Raw genomic sequence first — 22,401 nt, 5'->3', positions numbered from 1 at the left:
TATCAGTCCTGATGCACTGTCTGTTGACTCATAGAACATAGCACAGGGATGTATAAAGACATGGCCACTTAGCTGTTTCACAGAGACACGGGCTGTGTCTCATTCCAGAAAATGATGTACCCTCCCCTCTTGTCTTACTCACTCCCCATCACAGATCTGAGAAACATGGTTGGTGTAAGTTTATGTCAATAGTGCCACTTTCAGTTTCCACCATATTGCTTTCACCAATAAAACCCTATAAGGTCTACGAAGGTCAAAGAGGGGAGGGGAATTAACTTTGTGGAATGAAATGCAGCCATAGAGCATCAGTGAATAGGATCACTCTCCCCCTCTCATCCAGACAGTTGGGGCTAAACTAACAGTGCAGGTGTAAGCCACGCCAGTTCAGAGTGTTCTTATCCATTAGCCCTCATGGTGTTGACATCCTCATCTGATCTCATATCCGGATGGGACAGACATTAATGACTAAGCCGCCATATGCTGCCTGGGGCCAGGCCAACTCTGACAGGGACCACTATGGTGCTGGGGCCAGGCCAACCCTGACAGGGAACACTATGGTGCTGGGGCCAGGCCAACCCTGACAGGGACCACTATGGTGCTGGGGCCAGGCCAACCCTGACAGGGACCACTATGGTGCTGGGGCCAGGCCAACCCTGACAGGGACCACTATGGTGCTGGGGCCAGGCCAACCCTGACAGGGAACACTATGGTGCTGGGGCCAGGCCAACCCTGACAGGGACCACTATGGTGCTGGGGCCAGGCCAACCCTGACAGGGAACACTATGGTGCTGGGGCCAGGCCAACCCTGACAGGGAACACTATGGTGCTGGGGCCAGGCCAACTCCGACAGGGACCACTATGGTGTTGGGCCAACTCTGACAGGGAACACTATGGTGCTGGGGCCAACCCTGACAGGGAACACTATGGTGCTGGGGCCAGGCCCACCCTGACAGGGAACACTATGGTGCTGGGGCCAGGCCAACTCCGACAGGGACCACTATGGGGCTGGGGCCAGGCCAACCCTGACAGGGAACACTATAGTGCTGGGGCCAGGCCAACCCTGACAGGGACCACTATGGGGCTGGGGCCAGGCCAACTCCGACAGGGACCACTATGGGGCTGGGGCCAGGCCAACCCTGACAGGGAACACTATAGTGCTGGGGCCAGGCCAACCCTGACAGGGAACACTATAGTGCTGGGGCCAGGCCAACCCTGACAGGGAACACTATGGTGCTGGGGCCTCAAAGTCAATATGGGCCTCAAAGTGTACACTTCACTTTGCCCTACTGTTGCCATGGATACCTGGACAGGTAAATAAGTGAATGGGCACACAGGTGCAGTTTGGAGAACGAGATGAAAGTGGTTGCCATCCCAACGGGACATGTTCATGTGTTTTTACAATTGTGTGTTTGTTCAATGAGCGGACAGTCATTGATGGAAGACACACAGTATTACTAAATGTTCATACAACAGATCAATAACAGTCAAAATAGTAAAGCAAAGGCCAGCAATGAAAATGAAAATACTTTATTTCATTTTTACAAGCGATAAATAGCTAGATCATTTTGAATATCCATTATGTTTCAGATATCACCAGTTCCCCCACAGTCTCATCTCTTTCTCCTCTGCCTATAGCCACTTTTCATATCTTCCTCATCTTCATCTTCCTCTTCATCATCACTGTCAGCTCCCATATCCCTCTCCTCCTCTTCATCATTATCCTCATCCTCCTGCCACTCTCTCGTCATCAGCTTCTGAAACACCTCAAACTCCTCCTGCGTTGCCATGGCGATGTCGGCCAGGTAGGTTTCCTCGGCGACGGCTAGGATGTCTTTGAGTTTGGGGTTGACAATGAGGGTCTGGCCCTTCTTGTCTGGCGTCTGGTACAGCCCCCTGCGCTCCAGGAAGCTGTGTCTGCAGCGTACCTCCTCCAGGGTGACACGGAACAGCTTGGACTTCACCATCTCCGCCTGCTTGACCCCCATGCGGAAGTAAGCGTACTGCCGAGACGGATGGGGGGGAAAAAGGTGTAAGGAGACAAAGAAAACTTGTGTCAAATGTTCGACATTAAGGACCAACATATAAAAAAACATATAGGCCTAGTGATAAGCATAAGGCATTTGTAGTTGTCTTGCTGGCAGCTGGAGCTTCAATTTCTTTACTGTCCCAATTGGGAATTTTTCATTGAGAATACAAAGTCTCCTTTCCTAAAGAACTATAATCCGCCTCGTGTTTTGTTTCTTTGCCACGATACTAACGAGTATCGCGATACTAGTATCGTCCCGGACCAATATTTTGGTATCAATCACATCCACCACAATGGGAGAATCTCAATCTAATGTCCTTTATTACCTGCATCCTCTCTCCTCGCCTCCTTCTCAAAACCCATTGGATGAGTCCCTCCCCTCTGACCTCATCCAATGGGTTTTGAGAAGGAGGAGAGAGGAACGCAGTTAATCAAGGACATTAGATTGAGATTCTCCCTATAACTCCCAATGAGTGTGAGCGCTGACCTGGAACTTGTACTCCAGCTGTCCCAGGTCATCCTGAACCACGGCTGGAGAGTCTCTGAAGATGTCAGTGGCCTGCTGGACGGTGAAGGCACACTTCTCCCTGAGGAACCTGGCTACCGTGTTCACCCTCTTCAGAGGCAGTGTCAAGATCTGAGGGTAGTGGCTCACCACCCTCTGCAGACTGCCTGGAGAGACACACACATAGGGGTTACTGAGCATCCATGGAAAATGGGTGGAAGATGTTACGCACATACACATCCAATGCAGTGGAGGCTGCTGATGGGAGGAAGACTCATAATAATGGCTGGAGTGGAGTGAATGGAATCCAAAACATGTGTTTGATACCATTCCATTCCAGACATTGTTATGAGCCGTCCTCCCTCAGTAGCCTCCACTAATCCAATAATAATAATATAATATATAATATGCCATTTAGCAGACGCTTTTATCCAAAGCGACTTAGTCATGTGTGCATACATTTTTACGTATGGGTGGTCCCGGGGATCGAACCCACTACCCTGGCGTTACAAGCGCCATGCTCTACCAATTGAGCTACAGAGGACCACGATAGTGTTGTGAATATTGTAGATATTCCAAAAACATATATTTAATAACAATCACAACCTCAGTTATGCAAAGTACAATTCACTGGGTCTGACTCTCAAATGATAAAGTACACTGCACAACCTGTGAGAATAGAGAGCTAAGACAGGTCCATCCTCTCACCTTCAAGCAACCCTAGTCTCCTCAGGTTGTCCATACGTTGCTGCAGCTGAGTGCCCTTCACGTAGAACAACTCTGGACACTTCTCCAGCACCTTCAGCACACTAGATGGGTTGAGGCCCAGGACGAACAGAGCCATGAGCGTGGAAGAGGCATGTTCACTCTGCCCTCCTCGACCCTTGGTTGCTGCCTCTAAGAGTTGATCTGCCTGGGTGTCTGTGAAGCCCATGTCAAGGAGAGCCCGTATGGATAGCTCCCTGCCCGGCTGCAGTTGGTACTGTGACAGGTCAGTATGTTGATGCAGGGTGCTAGTCTGGTTGTGGGTGGAACAGAGGAGTCTGCATGTCATGAAACCTCGTTGTCGTACATTGTCACTCCCAAGGATGGTTCTTAGATTTAGGACAGGGCACGTTGCATTTCTCAGTGTCCATCGCAGACCCTGCAGAAGAAAATATGGTAATGTAGCAGATGTGCAGCTGGAACTGAAAAGAATGGTAGCTTGGTTGTTCACTTAGTCCTTGCCTGAGCAGTATGTTACAATCAGGTCAGGCATTCAAACCTATGTGACGTCAAAATACGTTCCTTGACCTAGCTAGCTATCAAGCTAGCTAGCTGTGTAGTCTAGCTGCTCAAAACCGTTATCAAACTGTGAAAGTGTTAACGTTTTTTTTTTTAAAGGTTAAAAAAAATAGACCTCCATTAATTCACAATGCTTAACATTTACATTGTATCAGCACAAACTCTCTAGAAATAGTAAAAACGTAGATACCAGCTTACCAGACGTCCGGTTGCTTGAACGCTCATGTTTGTCCGACTGCAAAATATCTCCCCCTAGACTTAGCATAAGTGCATAGCGTTCCCCACTAGCTTAAGAGACCTTTCCGTCCATAGAAATAAAAAATGGTTCCGACTCCTCTTTTCAAGTTTCAGAGTATAACAGTACATTTATATTTGATATTATGAAAGTAGTTAAAGCTAGAGTCCTTAACCACGCTCAAATTCAAAGAGCTATGGATGCAATGACCGACCAGCCATGATATCAAAATTAGTTTTAACCATATTGAGGCTATACATTGTTTACAAAAATTTGAGTAAAAAAAGCTTATATTTCGTGTTATGATGGGGTATGACAGTTGAACTAAGCTCATGAGGCTTTTATCATTTAAATACTTTAAGAATCAATGGGTATGCATACACTCCCCTATGTATTTATTTGGACAGGAAAGCTAAAGCATTTAATTTGGATTTGAGATCAATGTTTTATATGAGATGACAGCACATAATGTAATTTGAGGGCATTTTCATACGTGTATCTAGTCCCCCCATTTGAAGGTAACATATGTATTTGGACAAATTCACTTGAAGTGTATTAAATAGTCAAAAGTTTAGTATTTGGTCCCATATTCCGAACACTAAATGACTACATCAAGCTTGTTGGATGCATTTGCAGTTTGTTTCTGATTATGTTGTGCCCAATAGAAATGAGTTGTAAGTAATGTATTGTGTCATTTGAGTCACTTATTGTGAATAAGAATGTGTTTCTGAATACTGCAACATTAATGTGGGTGCTACCATGATAACAGATAATCATTAATAATGAGTGAGAAAGTTAGACAAAGATCATACCCCCATAAATGCTAACCTCCCCTGTAATGGCGAGAAGTTAGCATGTTTTGGGGGCATGCTCTTCGGGCATCTAACTTTCTCACGATTCATTCATGATTATCCAAAATCATTGTAGCATCCTCATTCATGATTATCCATAGTCATTGTAGCATCGACATTAATGTAGAAGTGCTTAGAAACATTCTTATTTACAATAAAACTGACTCCAAAATGACACAAATGTACCATTCATTTCCAATGGGTACAACATAATCCAAAACAAACTACAAATGCATCCAACAACTTCAGAGTCACAAGCTTGATGTAGTCATTGAGTGCAAGGAATATGGGACCAAATAGTACCCTTTTTACTAAATTGAATACACTAAGTGAATTTGTCCAAATACTTGTGACACCTTCAAAATGGGGGGAGGGGGGGGGGACTACATACATAAAGTGCTTGTATGAAAAGAGCCCCCCCCAAAAAAATTAAATGACTTTCTTTACCGTCGCCTCATAAAACTCAAAACGCTGCAATAGAGATTAATTTATAAGTCCCCCAAAAATTATAGCAACGATAATTCCAGCTTTAAATATGTATAATTTTATTTGCAATGTCAAAACGGGAAACCGTCTGAAACTGTGATAAAAGCATTTTATTAATGTGAATTAAATAAAAATATTAAAGTACTGTAAAAGACTTACATTTTGCACTAACAACAAGCATAAACAAGCAGTTAACACTACTATTTAACATAATTGTTTAATATCAGAAAACAGATAAAAGCAAAGTGAATGCATCTGGCCCGTTGGCAACCAGTTGCACCTAAATCAATCAAACCTCTGCTCAAGGCATCAGTGCATTTTATATTTTGAAGTGAAACTAGTCTTCAGCTTGAGACCCATTTTAAGGCTTTGGCAGCTATGCTACATTCATTACCCGATATACCACACAGTTCCTCTAATAAATAGATTACAGCAAATAAAGGCACCCGTAGGTGTTGTATAGTCAGCCCATTATTCTTTTGCTGTACCTCTGGTTGTATTCACGTGAAGTCAATATCACTTTCAGGATACATCTTTTTCCCCCAAAACACATTCTAAAAATGGTATACATTTTTTTGGTAGTAAAAGCAGACTTGGTATTTATCGTCTCTTCAGTCAGTCCTGGCTTTTTGTCAGTGTGTCCGAATATACGAGGACGGGACCTGGGGTGCATCTCAAGTCTAAAATGGTTTTCCCACCCCTCGTCTCCTTCCCATTAGATAGAGAACATGGACAAGGTTTACACATCAGTGCATATGAAGGGAAGGAGATCGGAAGTCATGTCAGTACATTAAGATGCACCCCTGAAGTTCACTCATTCATCAGAGAGGTACTTCATGAGTTCAGTTGTCATGGCAGCCACGGACCTCTCATCGTCATCATCAGAAGGAAGTGAAGAATCATCTCTAGCATCCGGGTACAAGCCCTGGCCTAGAAACTCCCCAGGAACGGACTCGTGGTACTGTGGGGGATCTGTGAAGAGAGGAAAGTGACTATGGATGAATTTTATTTGTATTTATTTTACCTTTATTTAACTAGGCAAGTCAGTTAAGAACAATTTCTTATTTACAATGACGGCCTACAACGGCCAAACCCGGACGACGCTGGGCCAATTGTGCGCCGCCCTATGGGACTCCCAATCACGGCCGGTTGTGATACAACCTGGAATCGAACCAGGGGGTCTGTAGTGACGCCTCAAGCACTGAGATGCAGTGCCTTAGACCGCTGTGCCACTCGGGAGTCTGAGGATGTATTAATATGGACACTGTACCCTACAGACTAAAGTGTTTTTGTCTTGTTTAGCTATTGGGAGATTAGAATGAACAGATGGAACAACAAGAGAGGGTCTCTTCGCCTCCACTGACCGTGGCTCTTGCAGTAGGGGAACACCTCTTCCCAGCTGTAGTCAGCCAGGCAGATGGGCTGGCGTATCCAGGGCTGCAGCAGGAGCTGCTCCAGGGTCATCCTCTGTTGGGGGTCAGGCTGCAACATCCCTGACAGCACAGCATGTAGGTCTGGGGAGCACAGGAAGAGGTCAGACACCTTGCACCTGACTGTTTAGTAGCAGGGTTGTGGAGAAGAAAACAGAAAATGAGGCTGTTGGTCAATTTTACTGATAAAATGCCACAAAGAATAAAAATCACTTTACTCCCGGGTAACCCGGTATTTCCCGCCAAAACTGGAAGTGCCATTAAAGCATATGTCTGGATTTGATCGGCATGAAAATTCAAGCCGGATGCTACCTGAGGCAGATGAGCCCTACATTAAAATACCATTTATGAGCCCAAATGATTGTGCCGTTATCCAATACATACAGTATGATAGGCCTATATAGGCTACTGCACATTATGCACCACTGAAGAAGAAGTCCATAGATGTATATACACTCTTGGATAAATAAATGAAACAAGCTCCAGTAATCTTTGAGTGTGGACTGTATTATTTGACTGGAATTACACCCCTCGTTCAAACTATGAAGCTGGGAGAGGACACGCGATGCTGGAGCAGGACATGCAGCCTACAAAGTTAAAATCAAATTCGCTGGCCTATAATTGTAAAATATAATTGTACATTTTTATAATTAGTAGTCTGACAGCCTACCTTTCATGTTGTGCATATTACCTCCTATTTGTTCCTTCCTTCCTTCCTTCCTCGCGCTCAGTTAAATAAAATAAGTTGTCCTCGTCATCATTGTAATGACATGCTTGAATAATTCGCTTCTCATCATTGAAAGGTTGTGTTTTTGGACAAATAACTGTACCGCCATTGCGCGTTCACTCTTAAAACTCAGATTTCTTTAGGCTGTTGTATTTAACATTCAGAATCCCTCTTCAAAGTCTACCAGTTCAAGAAAAAAGGCCATTGTAGTAGCTTTTACTGGGACTCCACTAGAGCTATAAAGGAGGCCAGAGGAGAGCAGGCGCATATTGCACAAGAGTGAAGACAGAGGTTATAAGTTAGAAACGTATGTATATTAACCAATCACTAGTTAAATATAAGGCTGTTCTGAGGGCAAAAGGGGGTGCAATTCAATATTAGGAAGGTGTTCTTAATGTTTTGTACACTGTATACAAATCTTGAACACAATTATCCATTTTGGATGCAACTTGAATTGAACAGATAGAGAACGGCAGAAAGAGTGCTCGTGTGCGCACTGATTTAAAGCAACGATATTCGAGTGATTGGCCGTTTTAAACTGCAAAAAAATAATGGAATGTTTTCTCACTCCTCTTCAATGGCTGGATATTGGCGGGAACTAGAACACGCTGTCATACACGTCGATCCAGAGCATCCCAAACATGCTCAATGGGTGACATGGCTGGTGAGTATGCAGGCCATGGAAGAACTGGGACACTTTCAGCTTCCAGGAATTGTATACAGATCCTTGCGACATGGGGCTGTGCATTATCATGCTGAAACATGCAGTGATGGTGGCGGATAAATGGCACGACAATGGGCCTCAGGATCTCGTCACGGCATCTCTGTACACTAAAATTGCCATCGAAAAAAAACAATTGTGTTCACTGTCCGTAGCTTATGCCCAACCATACCATAACCCCACAACGGGGCACTCTGTTCACAACGTTGACATCAGCAAACCGCTCGCCCACACAACACCATACGTGGTTGTGAGGCCGGTTGGCATTGTGTTGTGAAAAAACGGCACATTTTAGAGTGGCCTTTTACTGTCCCCAGCACAAGGTGCATCTGTGTAATGATCATGCTGTTGAATCAGCTTCTTGATATGCCACACCTGTCAGGTGGATGGATTATCTTGGCAAAGGAGAAATGCTCACTAACAGGGATGTAAATAAATGTGCACAAAATTTGAGAGAAATAAGCGTTTGGTGCATACGAAACATTTCTGAGACCTTTAATTCTAGCTCATGAAACATGCATTAATATTTTTGTTCAGTATAATTTAAACAGTTCCATTACATGTTTACGTGTTTCTAGCAGTTATTTATCCTGGGAAACGGAAGTGGGTTTGGGCGGGAAATCTCAGTAAATCTTGGTAAACCGGTTCCCGCTATTACACCCCATTTCTGACTGATGTCCTACCTGGAGAGACAGGAAAGGGGGGCTTGAGTGTGGACTGCAGGGTCTCCTCCATGTCACAGAAAGGGTTCTCACCAAACAGCAGGGTGTAGAGCAGCACCCCCAGAGACCACAGCTCCAGCTCTGGACCACTGTAGCTACGCAACACACAGGGGAGGGAACCCACAGTACGTAAACAGGGGAGGGAACCCACAGTAAGTAAACAGGGGAGGGAACCCACAGTAAGTAAACAAAATGGAACAGGATTGTTCTCATTTATGGCATATCCTAGTTTATAGTTTTATAAAATCATGTTGCAAAAACTGTTTTTTTCCTAACAGTTGTGTTGTGTATACTACCCCCTCAGCCTGTGTTGGTACTATGAGAAGTGGCTGTGTGTGTGTGTGTGTGTGTGTGTGTGTGTAGGGATTTTGCCATTTAAATCATTTTTGGGGGGGAACGGAAAAAACGGTTTCAGTGTAAACTTAAACGACTAAAATCCAGATATAACGTATGTAGGAAAAATATAATCTATGAGAACTAAGTCACCAAAATAAAAGCTAGACAGTCAGGAAGAATAGAAAATACCCAAAACACTGAATTTATCAGTATTGATTTTGTTATGTTTCAGCCAAAGAACACGGCATTAGCCATGGCAAAATGCATAGATTTGCACAAAATTAGCTTGAACTGCAAAAAATCCTCAGCTCCACACAGAGAAATGTGTAGAGTTGAGGGAAATTGGCTTAAATTCAGACATTTCTCTACACCGCCAAGATGGGGACTAAAATGTTCTCTAAAATTCAGCCGCGCCGACGGGTCCAATGCCACTACTCCCATCATGACCCTGACAAGCACACTACCTAAGCCCCTTTTTGATCCAGAAACAAAACAACCTGTGTGTACATACGGGTTGCCCTGCAGCACCTCTGGGGAGCAGTACTCCAGTGTGCCACAGAAGGTGTAGAAAAGCTTCCCTGGAGCCAGTGGGACGGCAGAGCCAAAGTCTATGAGTCTGATGTGGAACTCTGTGTTAATGATGATGTTCTCATCCTTGATGTCCCTGTGGAGGATGCCGTTGTTCCTCAGATACGCCACCGCTGCCACCAACTGGAGAGAAAAAGGATTAAGGGACAGAGAGGGCAATGGACAAATAAAATAAAATGGTGAAACAGAAAGAGGTGACTTTTCACACAATACCCATCATTATCACATTTATTTTGCTGCTCATATTTCTGTTTCCTTTCTACACACAGGTGTTCTGTCCCGTACCTGTCTGAAGATGTAGCTGGCCAGAGGCTCGTCCAGCTGGGGCTGTTTGTCTATGAACTCAAACAGGTCCAGACCATCCCCATGCTTTTCCATCACCATCTGGAAGTAACCCTCGTTCTCAAACACCTCTAGGACCTGAGAAACAGAGATGGAGATAGGGAATAGATAGAGAGGTAAAGAGGATAAACGTTTGTGTTATTCTGTATGGAGGAGATGTGGGTTACCACTGAGAACCACATTAGAAACAAACTAAAAGTTGTTGCCTTGACGATGTTGTGGTGTGTCAGGCGGGTGAGTATGGCGATCTCCTGGCTGACACGGCCCAGCACGGGGTCGTCCACCCAGCATTCACCGACTATCCTGCCCTTCCTGATAAACTTCACCACCACCTACACACATAGGAGAGGGACAAACACTTTTAAAACACTATTTGACTATGCAAATCCATTACTTCAAAACATTCCAAAAACTGAATATGGATGCACAGTGAAATATTGTGAGCATGAAGCGCCCACAGAGAGGTCATACAGTTTGAGTCAGACAATTTTAATATATATTTTTTTTAACCTGAGTTTTGGAACACACTGTCCTCCATAAAGACTTGTCATGGTACTCAGGTGTGCAAGTGTTGTCAGTCTTCATCTTTACTAGTAAAAGGAGAGAGTCCCCAGTCAGTCTCACCTTCTGTCTGTCAGAGCGTCTGCAAGCCTGCCACACGAAGCCGAAGGCCCCTTTCCCCACGGCGTGGAGCGGCTGGTACACCTCTGAGAACTGGCCATCGCACGCACGGGAATGGTCCAGGTCCAAAGTGGAGAGCAGTGCCTCCCCGGCCCCGCCACGGCTGGCCTCCAAGATCGCCTGAGTCAAAATACACAAATACAGTGCCTTCAGAAAGTATTCACACCCCTCAACTTTTTCCACATTTTGTTGTGTTACAGCCCAAATTTAAAATTGATTAAATTGAGGTTGTCACTGGCCTACACACATTACCCCATGTCAAAGTGGAAAGTTTTTCAATTTTTACAAATTTAGAGCTGAAATGTCTTGAGTCAATAAGTATTCAACTCACTATGAAGATACAGGCATCCTTCCTAACTCCGTTTCCGGAGAGGAAGGAAACCGCTCAGGGATTTCACCACGAGGCCAATGGTGACATTAAAACCGTTACAGAGTTTAATGGCTGTGATAGGAGAAAACTGAGGATGGATCAACAACATTGTAGTTACTCCACAATACTAACCTAATTGACAGAGTGAAAATGAGGAAGGCTGTCCAGAATAAAAATATTCCAAAACATGCATCCTGTTTGCAATTAGGCACTAAAGTAAAACTGCAAAAAAAAAATGTGGCAAAGAAATGAATTTATGTCCTGAATATAAAGCGGGATGTTTGGGGAAAATCCGAGTGGTGGCTGCATCATGTTATGCGTATGCTTGTCATCGGCAAGGACTAGGTAGTTTAGGATAAAAAGAAACCGAATAGATGAAAATCTGGTGCAGTCTGCTTTCCAACAAACACTGGGAGACAAATTCACCTTTCAGCAGGACAATAAAACAAAAAAAGCCAAATATACACTGGAGTTGCGTACCAAGACAACATTGCATGTTCCCAAGTAGCCTAGTTACAGTTTTGACTTAAAATCAGTTGGCAAGACTTGAAAATGGCTGTCTAGCAATGATCAACAACTTGAGAGCTTGAAGAATTTTTATAAAAATGGGCAAATATTGTACAATCCAGGTGTGCAAAACTCTTAGGTACTTACCCAGAAAGACTCAGTGTTATCACTGCCAAAAGTGATTCTAACATGTATTGACTCAGGGGGTTGAATACCTATCTAATCAAGATTGTGTTTTATTTTTATATATTTTTTTTTACAAATATGATAGAATCTTTCATCCACTTTGACTAGAGTATTTTGTGTAGATATCTATATATAAAATAAAAAATTAAATTAAATCCATTTTAATCCCACTTTGTAACAACAAAATGTGGAAAATGTAAAGAGCTGTGAACACATCAATGTCTGTAGCGCTATACTCATATCTTTACTGGACAGGGTGAAAGCAAAAAAATACAAATGTGTCTGTCACCCTGTCCAAATCAACCACACGATTAATTAAATAAAGCAAGAGTACTGACCTCTCCCAGACTGAGTGCAGATGAGTCCTGTAGTGAAGCTCTGCTGCTGTAGAAGCCACTATAACACAACATGGCCTCCTGCTGTCCAGGCCTGCTCAGCCACACACAGAACACACACCTGGCCCCATCAAGCTCAGCCCTACGGATCTCACACTGCACCTCTGGAGAGAGGAGAAAAGAGAGGGAGGGGAAGAGTGGCTAGAATTAATCATCGTAGTTATGAAACTAACTTTGTAATCAAGGAGTACCACGCGCGATGGAGTTGCTCTAAACCTGGAAGCTCAGCTCAAAGAGAAAGGCTAAGTGAGAGCTTGTGAAGAGGTACCAACCGATTCTTGTTCCATCCCGGTGGTAAACATTTCCATCATAGCTCCCCTCTGTGATCTGCTTTGGGACCTTGGAGGATGGAGAGCACTCATTCACCTGCTGCTTCTTAGGGGTGGAGGTGGTGGGAGGGGTGTCCGAGAGCAACTGCATCCCTCCATTGATCTGTCTAGAGTCCTGGCTTTGGCCATTGTGGAGAACAGAGAACACAGCCCACTGGTCCCGTTCTTCCTCCCCCGCCGCTCCATTTAATTGACTGTTCCGGACCTCCACACAGCCGGGTCCCTCTTCCTGGTCGGACTCGACCACATACGGTGAAGGGGTTCGCAGGAGCTCGGCGGTATCAACCGAGGTATGGGAGAAGTCATCATCTCCCCCAACACTAGGCAGCTCTATAATTCCACTCAGGTCCAGGTCGGCCATGGCCCGGGTCACCAGTTCCCCGTTGGTGTCCAGGTCCAGGTAGCAGCTGGCTGAGTCCACAGCCTGGGCGGTCCGGGAGGTGACCTCCTTTGGACCGGACCCCCCATGACACCCAGCCCACTTCTCACAGAACCCCGAGGAGGAGCGGCTGCCCAGGGAGATCACCTCGAAGCTGGAGTCCTGCAGGGCCGACAGGTCACACGGCTGCTGAGGGTCTTTGGCATGGTGTGGGGTAGGGCGGCAGGGCCGTGGTTCATCCATGGTTGGAGTGTCTTAAGTAATACAAATAACACATTTATACATTAAAGTTCATTCTCAGAGGAAAATTTGAAGTGAATTTGGACCTCAAACATATCAAAATCAAATGTTTTGTCTAGCTAAAACTCAGAACATTTAGCCAATTCATACCTGGTCCCACCCCGTTGAGGAGCTGCAGTCCTGGGCTACAAGTTGGAGGGTGAGTGAGTGACAGGCAGAGCGTCTCGCCCCTCTCCACCAGGGCAAAGGACTGTAGCAGGTCGTGGGTGTTGTCTCCACTGTCACACTGACTGGGACACGGGGCAACCTGGGCTGCCTCTTCCATCAGTTCTGTAGTGTCATCAGCCCTGTGGAGAGATACCTAGTTACACCCCTAGCTCCTACAGAAACACTGGGGACAGTTAGGCCCAGGCCCAGATCAGCCCCTAGGGACAGTTAGGCCCAGGCCCATGTCAACCCCTACCATTCATGTGGTCCTCTGTAGCTCAGCTGGTAGAGCACGGCGCTTGTAATGCCAAGGTAGTGGGTTCGATCCCCGGGACCACCCATACACAAAAATGTATGCACGCATGACTGTAAGTCGCTTTGGATAAAAGCGTCTGCTAAAACGGCATATTATGTACATCTACAAAAATGGTATTCGGTAAACAACTGGCCTACCTCAGGGCCTCACCTGCTGACTTTGATCATTGCCTTTTAGTTAGTGTCCGATTCATTCAAGTGGGAAGTCAGGTGTCACTGGTCAAGGTGGAAATTAAAACCAGCATAAAACCCAAAGGGAACAGGACACCCCCCATGTTACGTGGTTATTTCAGGACTGAACTATCTTGTCCATGGGTGACTTACCTGACCATGGGTGTGGAGGTAATCTCCGGAGGGCGCAGGGTGGAGGGAGCGCTGCCCTGCTCCTCCAGTCTGGTACTGGTCCCAGTGAAGATCCTGCCCTTCCCAGTAGAGAGGTTTCTCCCTAGTCCTGCCTTCTGCACCATGGCCATGTCACCAGCCAGCAGAGAGCTGGGGTCTAGACACCCAGAAACAAAAAAGATTGATTGATTTTACGATTACTCATAGGAACGTTTTTCCTTTTGACTACCTTACTTGGATTCTGAAAAACTACGTGATTTGGGGGATTTGACACAGACCCCATGAACATGAAGAATCAACGATGTGATCAGCAAAACAATGAAAAACAGGAAGATTAGTTTGTGGATTGGTACACCTAAATGACACATGAATAGAGGATGACCACACTGACTATGTAGAAAGGAACATGTTTTCATGAATAACAAGCACTAGTAACATTTCAGAAATGTAAGTTAGTGATGAGTGAGAGCCAACCTTTTCCCTGTTGAAGTTTGCCTCCCATTGGGAGTGTGTGAATGGGATGGATGACCATGCTAGTAGCAGGGACAGGGTTAAGATGACCCGAGTATCCACAGGGGTCTGGAAGGAGTGAGATGGAGGGGAACAGTTACTGCTCAGTCTACTGGAAATCTGACAAACACCCACAGCTGGCTGCCATCCAATAGGGTTTGTTTTCATGGAGTGGAAAGCACCAATTGGATTATAGTATTTAACCCAGCCCAGGTGCTAAACCAATAGAGCAGGGGTATTCAACTCTTCCCCTACGAGGACCGGAGCCTGCTGGTTTTCTTTACTACCTGATAATTAATTGCACACACCTGGTGTCCCAGGTCTAAATCAGTCCCCAATTACGCAGTGAAAATGCCGTGGGAACTTGCTTCGAGGTCCAGAGTGGAGTTTGAGGGCAATAGCGGTTCAGAGGCCTCGTGTCCCTGTCACTAGTGTTCAGCTCTACAACAGGGAGCGTTCCTCACTCCTGGTTCTGGGGACAGTGTGTGCAGGCGTTTGTGCCAGCCCAGCACTTAGAGGTACTATCCTAATTTGATCACTCTTGCCACAAAGAATTTTCCTGCAAAGCAGCAAATGCAAATTGTAGCGTATTCAAGGTTTTAAAAGGATTCTAAAGTTTTAAATTCCACTTAAATGTCAGACTTGATTTAGCCCAACTATAAAATGTATCAACCCCTACAAAAATGTCCATTAATTATAAAATCAACATAATTCACATTTCCTTTGCTGCAGGATTATTTTCCTGCTTTGAGGAACTGGTCAAATTAAGATAGCACATCTGTACACAACTGGGATAATCAAGGTCTTTGATTAATAGTTGATTAGCTGAATCAGGTGTGCTAGTGCTAGGATGGAACAAAAGCCTGCATACACTACGACAGCCATCAAGAACTAAGAGAGATATACAGATATACACCTACGATGGAGAGAGAAACTGAACTACAGATGAGTCACCTGTGTTGCTGCAGGTAGAGGGGTTTGACAAGCCTGTGTGTAGAAGCCCACCCCCTGGGTGGTGGGGTAGGGGACTGGAACCATTCTCCAAGCCACAGAACCAATCATAGAAGGCAGGCATCAGGAACGTGACATCCTGTAGGACACACGACAAAGACAGTTAGTGGAGCAGGATTAGGGTAAATTCCAGAACATTCAGTAAGTACACTGAAGTACAATTCTCTTCAATTAGGAACATTTGGAATGTGGTTTACTTTCTGAATTGACCCCAACCCTGGAGTAGAAACAACTCTAGAGAGCTACGTTAGGGAACCCACTACAGCTTATTGAATCCAGAGGTCCATAAAATGAGTCTCGTTTGCATCAGCCAATAACTGAACACACAATGAAGGCTGCAGAGTTCATAATTATGATAATGATGAATTACATTTACATTTTAGTCATTTAGCAGACGCTCTTATCCAGAGCGACTTACAGGAGCAATTAGGGTTAAGTGCCTTGCTTAAGGGCACATCGACAGATTTTTCACCTAGTCGGCTCGGGGATTAGAACCAGCGACCTTTCGGTTACTGGCACAACGCTCTTACCCACTAAGCTACCTGCCGCCCCATTCACCTGCTGAATATTGGGTATAGTAGAACAGCATTGGTTGATTGGCTAAAAGCCACGGTATATCAGACCGTATACCACGGGTATGACAAAACATTTATTTTTACTGCTCTAATTACATTGGTAACCAATTTATAATAGCAATAAGGCACTTCGGAGGTTTGTGGTATATGGCCAATATGCCACAGCTAAGGGCTGTATCCAGGCACTCTGCGTTGCGTCATGCTTAAGAACAGCCCTTAGCCGTGGTATATTGGCCATATACAACTGCCCCTCGGGCCTTACTGCTTAACTAAAACTCCTTCCCACTGTGCTGCTACATCTGCATTGCTCCTGGGGGGGGGGGGTTGGTTTAGGCTGGGTTTCTGTATAAGCACTGACATCTGCTGATGTAAAAAGGGCTTTATAAATACATTTGATTGATTGAACCAGAGTGTATGACAGAAGAGGTGCAATTTTAATACCTTCCCCTGTAGCTCAGCATTCCCAAAGCCCAGGAGACTGAGTGCCAGGTGGTTGTGGATGCTGTTGATGGAGCCATCAGGGTGGAGGGTGAGGAGACCGCTGAGAGGGGCAAACACCCACACTGTCCCAGAATAGACCAGCCCCGAACCAGGCGAGAGGAGGTTGCGGTCCTCTTTCACACCTGACGGATGGCATGGCACACAGACAAGGTCTTTAGAGATCAAATACTGCTTTTTTTAGTGCAAGAAATCATCTTTATCTTACATTATACATGCACAAAATATGTCTTATATACAAAACATCCTATTCTGTAGTAACATTCCTCAAAGAGACTAAAAAAAAATGAGAATAGCACTGTCCTACCAGAGGACAGTTCCTTTCTATGTGGCTGCTCACAGTGCTCTGGTGCTCTGCAGACTGGGGAGGAGAGGAGGAGGGAACACTGCTGGTTCTCAGGTCCTCCAGGGCTGTCTTTGGGTTCTGGGCAGCCCAAACCATCCCCATCCTTCAGCTGCTGGGGTTTCCCACACACCACCGCCCCATGGAGTTTAATACATAGGAGGAGGGAGGTGCCCCCCCTGCTTCGACTGGACACCCTCTGGACCCTCAGCATCTGAGGGAAGGGAGACGTTAAAGCAGTGCTCTATATGGGGCAATAGGTGTGTGTGTGTGTGTGTGTGAGGGCTGACCTTGGGCAGAGCGCGGCTGTGGAGGGGGATCTGTAGAGAGGGGATCATCTCTCTGATAGACATCCCTGTCAGCTCCTCAGTCTTCCTGTAACCATGCAGATGGGCGAAGACCAGGTCACAGCTCAGGATGCTCCCCTGGAAGTAAAAGTAATCGCCCATTGAGTCTGGCTACAGAGGCCCTGTGGTCGTATTCATTAGGCACCATACTGAAAACCACCGAAAGGGACTAACTGGAATTTTATGTTGCAGAAAATATGCTGTGTGCCCTTATGAATATGACCCAGAAATGACTCGAGTTTTGCAGGATGTCAACTGCCACACTAAACCACATCTTGGAATATGCAACCATGTGTGTAACTTACATCTTGTGAGAAGGACACATGGGCTGAGAGTCTCTCCACACGCTCCATCATGACCAGGCAATGCTGTCCTCCCTGTGACTGTCTCTGGGTCCATACAGACACTGGGACCTCAGTACCACACTGGCTCACTGCATCCAACTATCCAGAGAAGAAAACAGGATCGTCATCTCAATGCCCTGATCTAAGGATGTGTGAATATATGTTAAACACTTGAGGACACAATGGATGTACTCTAAGCAAGACAGAAAAATAACAATGTTTGACAAGCAACAACAGAAAGGGCTGTGCATAAGAAAAATGATTGAGCCTTTATCATTCTTACCACTTTTCCAGACACCACTGCTACATTTCCATCTGTCTGAAGACACGCCTCACTTAAAGCTTCTTCCAGGACCTGATTGGTCTTCTTCAGGAAGCAGGACAGCTTTTGTCCAACCAGATCATTGCTGGTGCACTCAAACAATGTGCATGCCTTCACATTTGCAGCCAATATCTACAAAACACACAAAAATTGTCTCTTGTGCAAATGACCACTCTTTAGCCTTAAATTATAAAAAAAAAAACTCCTACATTAGACAATAATCTACTACACAAATTAATTAAAGGTTCAATGTAGCTGTTTTTACCTCAATATCAAAACATTTCTGGGTAACAATTAAGTTCCATACTGTGGTTGCTTTCTTTTTGACCACTTTAATTGAAAACAAAGAGCAATTTCTCAAGCAAGAATTTTGCTAGGACTGTCTGGGAGTGGTCTGAGTGGGGAGGGGGAAACTAAACTAGCTGTGAGAAAGAGATCCAAACACAGGAGAGTAATGTTGAAAAACACTCCTCAATGACATTTTATTAAACTGAAAAGTTCAAACGATGATTATAGTCATATCTTCTTGTCTTTGAAATGTTCTTAATATAATTTGTCAGCTTGTTTTGCATTCAGGGCAATAATAATGCATATAAGGAAATTACACAACCAAATGTCTTCCCTCCTTTGAAATGTTTGGTCACTTGGATTCCAAACCCCTCTGCCTAACTAAATTTACCACCCGGTGATGTCACCAGGCAGGCAAAAACTCCATCCTACCAAAACCGGCTGAAATTTCAGTTCTTACACTACAATGGCATGATCATCATTTTCCACAGTATTATTCTGACCTCAGTGTGAAAATGTATATAAAAACACAGGAACATCACATTTGACTGCACTAGGCCTTTTAAAAGTTTCAAGCTAAATCTGATTTCAAAGCCATTTGCATTGTGTGAGAGCATTTGATATACAGCCCAATAGTAATCATATTAGTGGCACTACCTTGGTGCTCTTGCAGTCTACAGTGAGGACTGCCTTGTTGGGGTTGTGGACAGCTGGAGGTCCTGACAGCGCAAAGCCTCCTGCACAGGTCAACAGGCTGAGCAGGGTTCTGTCTGACTCGGACACAGTGGACAGCGAGTCTGACTGGCTGTGTGATCCTGAGCCATGCTGGCTGGGGATCTGAATGTCTCTCATAGCCACAGAGCTACAGGAGATCTGAGAGTCACCTAGAGAGAGGAAGGGGTTATTGTGTTACAGTACAGGGTCTTGTGATGACAAGCTAGAACACAAACACAGGGGTTGCCATGAACTAGTAATGATAGAGTATAAGCCCATGTCCTTTGCATTGTGATGCCATGGCCTCTTTCAATTGTGCTCGAGCTAGAGACTAAGCCTGAGCACTGCCAGACATCACGGCCATTGTGTTCGATAGTCCCATGTTAACTCCTAGTCCACAAGTATGAGCCAGAGGGAACCACCAGGGGTGTATTCATTAGACAGATTCTGTTACAAAAGGTTTCAGGCAGGTCCCTCCCGGTTTAGTTCCATTTGTTTCCTAGAGTAAACGGGTTCCATTGCAAAACGTTTTAACAGACCAACGGAATCTGACTAATGAATATGCCCCTGTAGTGGATCCAGTTGCAGGAAGCACCCACCTGCTATGGATCCAGGAAAACGCCAGCGTTCTAGAGCCTGGCCCTTGTACAGGGGCCGCCCGACACACGGATAGGACTTGTTTAGGTCAAAGGAGTCATCCTCCAGGAGGTCCGAGGAATCATCCTGGACAACGTTAACTGTGTCCCCTTTAGCACGAGGGTTGCCTTGATTCTCTGTCCAACGCGACTCAATCCACAGCGACATTGTGTGCTTTGGTCTACGGAAAGGATGCATTTTATTCAATTGTAACAGAGATGGTCTTTCTGGTACAGTAAACCTTTTGTTGTCCCACCCTAGCTCTGCTCCAGTGCGTCGTACGCTCTTACTATTACGCTGTTCTAGTGACTGGCTTCACTAGCTCTGGTCCATGCACATGCAGCGCGTAGTGCACATTTCGTATTCGCCATATTTCGTATTTTGGAGGAATGTCGAATGACACCCGGCGCATTCTGAGAAATGTTCGTCAGCAGTCCAGCAACATCTTTACTCTGGTAAGTAGCCAAAGTATAGTGACTCCAGTCACGCCCTAGCTGGACCGGAGTTCGCTATTCCCATTCCTAGCAAGCTAACTGATGGCTAATTTTAGTTACTAGTTAGCTTGAGTAACACACCGGTGAATTAGGTCCACACCAAATTAGACAATTAACTTTTACCTGGCCAAAACTCACCTTTTTATTTGTAAACCTGAAATGAGCTTATTAGCAAGCTAGCTCGCTAACAGCTGTGTTGACTTTTCCTTGTTGGATTGAAGTTGGTTGCTAAGGAAGAGCTGCCACAAAATCCGACGAATCCTAAAGTTACAAGCAATGCACTCGCCACTGTATCGAGTTTAGTGACAACTTTGCGGGTAGTTGAAAGCGAAATATTATCTAAGAAAATACACAATTTTACGTTGTTATTTTTGAGCGAGTCTGGAAAAGTTTGTACATCGCGGGTTTTGCGTCACTGGAGGTATGAACAGCCAATCAGAGAACTATTATTCAAAGTCATTCAGGGCAATTATCCAATAAGTACTGCTCATGGGAGGAGTCGGTGGGTATGAGAGGGCTGTTTCTTCTTCTTCTTCTCCGTGTGAATTTCCGACAGACTAGACGCTGTGTTGCATATTGCTGCCTTTCGCAGGTCGGAGTGCGGATTGCACATTTTGGTCACAAAAAAAATTGAAAAGGGTAATGGGAAAATCTTACATTGCACCACCATCTAACCCTGCACCTATACACTATCCCCCAAAACCCACCACCCCATACCACTACTTTGGCCCTAAATGATCCTACACCAAGCCATCGGCCTGGGAGGATGGAATCCCTTCTTTCAAAACTTCCAGAAGCTCTTCTGCACTAAAAATCTCTCACACCTAAATATTTATCTGCTACTGCAACTATCACATCTATCTTCTGTGATTTCCACTCCATCAGTGCAGAAATCGCAAGAAATCCAACCTTACTAAAACTCATCTGCTCTGGATCTCTCTCTTCAGGCCTACTCACTGGGGGGCTCCCAGTCGAATCACTCACCCTTGGGCTATCCTCTCTTCACTGCCTCAGCATAGGAAACATTTTGCCTCACTCGAACTCTGGAAATCTCAACCTGTCGCTCTCTCACAGGGCACTTCGGATCCCCAGCTGCATGGGCGCCCCCACAGTTGACAAATGCCCTCCTGCACATTCCTCACATCGTGGGATCTCCCTTCTACACACTGCTGCAACATGTCTGAATCCTTGGCACCTAAAGCACCATAGCGGGTTCGGAACATAGTCCCTCGCAGAAGAGCAAATATAACCTAACCTGGCCTTATCAGGTAGAAACTCAGTGTAAAGGCTCAACAAGACAGACAGGGTATTCTCAGTCTCGGCATTGCCACCTGGTCTACATCTCACCAAACGGCGGGCATCACAAACACCAGGAATATTATTTTTCATTTGATCCACCTCTACACTCAACACTACCCCACTGATCACTACTTTGAGCAGTGCCCTGCTCCGGAGAGCAAAGCATGACACAGGTTGAGCCCCGAGACGTGTGACGCAACGCACCCACTTCCTCTGGGTGGAGGATGCACAGAAAATCAAAACAATTCCACTTCTTGAAACTTTCAGAGATTTAACCATTCCCAGTTTGTCCTTTACCCAGTTTGACACAACGTATGGGTCGGCCAAAAAGCAGCAATCTTTCCAAAAATCTCACTCCTACCGGTCCAGAATCATCTCAGGTAGGATCCTCAGGGCAAACGTTGGAAGTCTCCACTACACCTCTCGCCACAGATAGACCCACTTCATCCTGGACTGGCTCAACTTCAGAGCACTCACCACTGCCGACGACTCCATTTTGAGTTCCTCAAGGTTCTCAAGAGAGCAAGTAGACCTATAGGTAAGTTTACTTGGTTTGTAGTCAGGAGAAGAAGGTATGTACTCAGGAGACGAAGGTCTGAACTTAGCGCCATTCTTACGCCCTCGCGTCATCGTACTTCCGTCCCCTTCCAAGAGAGGACCGTTCTCTCTGTGTGAGCGACTTTCCATAGCAAGATGATAAGCGCTGAATATCTATGGGAGGGCTGTTTGATTACTTTCTACCTTCATAAACAGTCATTGAGGGGATTCAATTATTCTGTCCTGGGCGCCCGGGTAGGCATGTTTTGCATCGGGTGA

The 22,401-nt window shown here is 45.3% G+C and overlaps 2 protein-coding genes across 5 annotated transcripts; both read right to left on the bottom strand.

The window, feature by feature from the left end:
* Positions 1-1,511: 1,511 nt before the first annotated feature.
* On the bottom strand, positions 1,512-4,095 carry mterf4 (mitochondrial transcription termination factor 4). 2 transcript variants are annotated; one of them, XM_041841272.2, is made up of 4 exons: positions 4,014-4,095; positions 3,240-3,675; positions 2,514-2,698; positions 1,512-2,000 (listed from the first exon to the last, which is right to left on the bottom strand). In XM_041841272.2, exons 1-4 carry the CDS (start codon positions 4,038-4,040, stop codon positions 1,611-1,613), a joined length of 1,038 nt encoding a protein of 345 aa, XP_041697206.2. In that variant the 5' UTR covers positions 4,041-4,095; the 3' UTR covers positions 1,512-1,610. The 2 variants fall into 2 exon arrangements, with proteins under 2 accessions (XP_041697206.2, XP_041697207.2); XM_041841273.2 differs by having other exon boundaries at positions 4,006-4,053.
* A 1,361-nt stretch (positions 4,096-5,456) lies between these two features.
* pask (PAS domain containing serine/threonine kinase) lies at positions 5,457-20,706 on the bottom strand. Of its 3 annotated transcripts, none has more exons than XM_041842550.2 (21): positions 20,425-20,706; positions 19,756-19,973; positions 19,100-19,326; positions 18,116-18,286; positions 17,794-17,931; positions 17,432-17,566; positions 17,106-17,355; positions 16,742-16,923; positions 15,669-15,804; positions 14,679-14,783; positions 14,187-14,361; positions 13,491-13,687; positions 12,665-13,354; positions 12,336-12,496; positions 10,878-11,054; positions 10,460-10,585; positions 10,197-10,331; positions 9,835-10,034; positions 8,949-9,082; positions 6,752-6,901; positions 5,457-6,359 (listed from the first exon to the last, which is right to left on the bottom strand). In XM_041842550.2, exons 2-21 carry the CDS (start codon positions 19,958-19,960, stop codon positions 6,202-6,204), a joined length of 3,852 nt encoding a protein of 1,283 aa, XP_041698484.2. In that variant the 5' UTR covers positions 19,961-19,973; positions 20,425-20,706; the 3' UTR covers positions 5,457-6,201. The 3 variants fall into 3 exon arrangements, with proteins under 3 accessions (XP_041698484.2, XP_041698485.2, XP_041698486.2); XM_041842551.2 differs by having other exon boundaries at positions 5,458-6,359; positions 17,139-17,355; XM_041842552.2 differs by lacking the exon at positions 19,756-19,973 and having other exon boundaries at positions 5,458-6,359.
* Positions 20,707-22,401: the final 1,695 nt, after the last annotated feature.

The sequence above is a fragment of the Coregonus clupeaformis genome, chromosome 21 (genome assembly GCF_020615455.1).
Source record: "Coregonus clupeaformis isolate EN_2021a chromosome 21, ASM2061545v1, whole genome shotgun sequence".
Lineage (NCBI taxonomy): Eukaryota > Metazoa > Chordata > Actinopteri > Salmoniformes > Salmonidae > Coregonus > Coregonus clupeaformis.
Note: the sequence above shows the minus strand (reverse complement) of the source record. Positions and strands in the feature narration are given on the sequence as shown.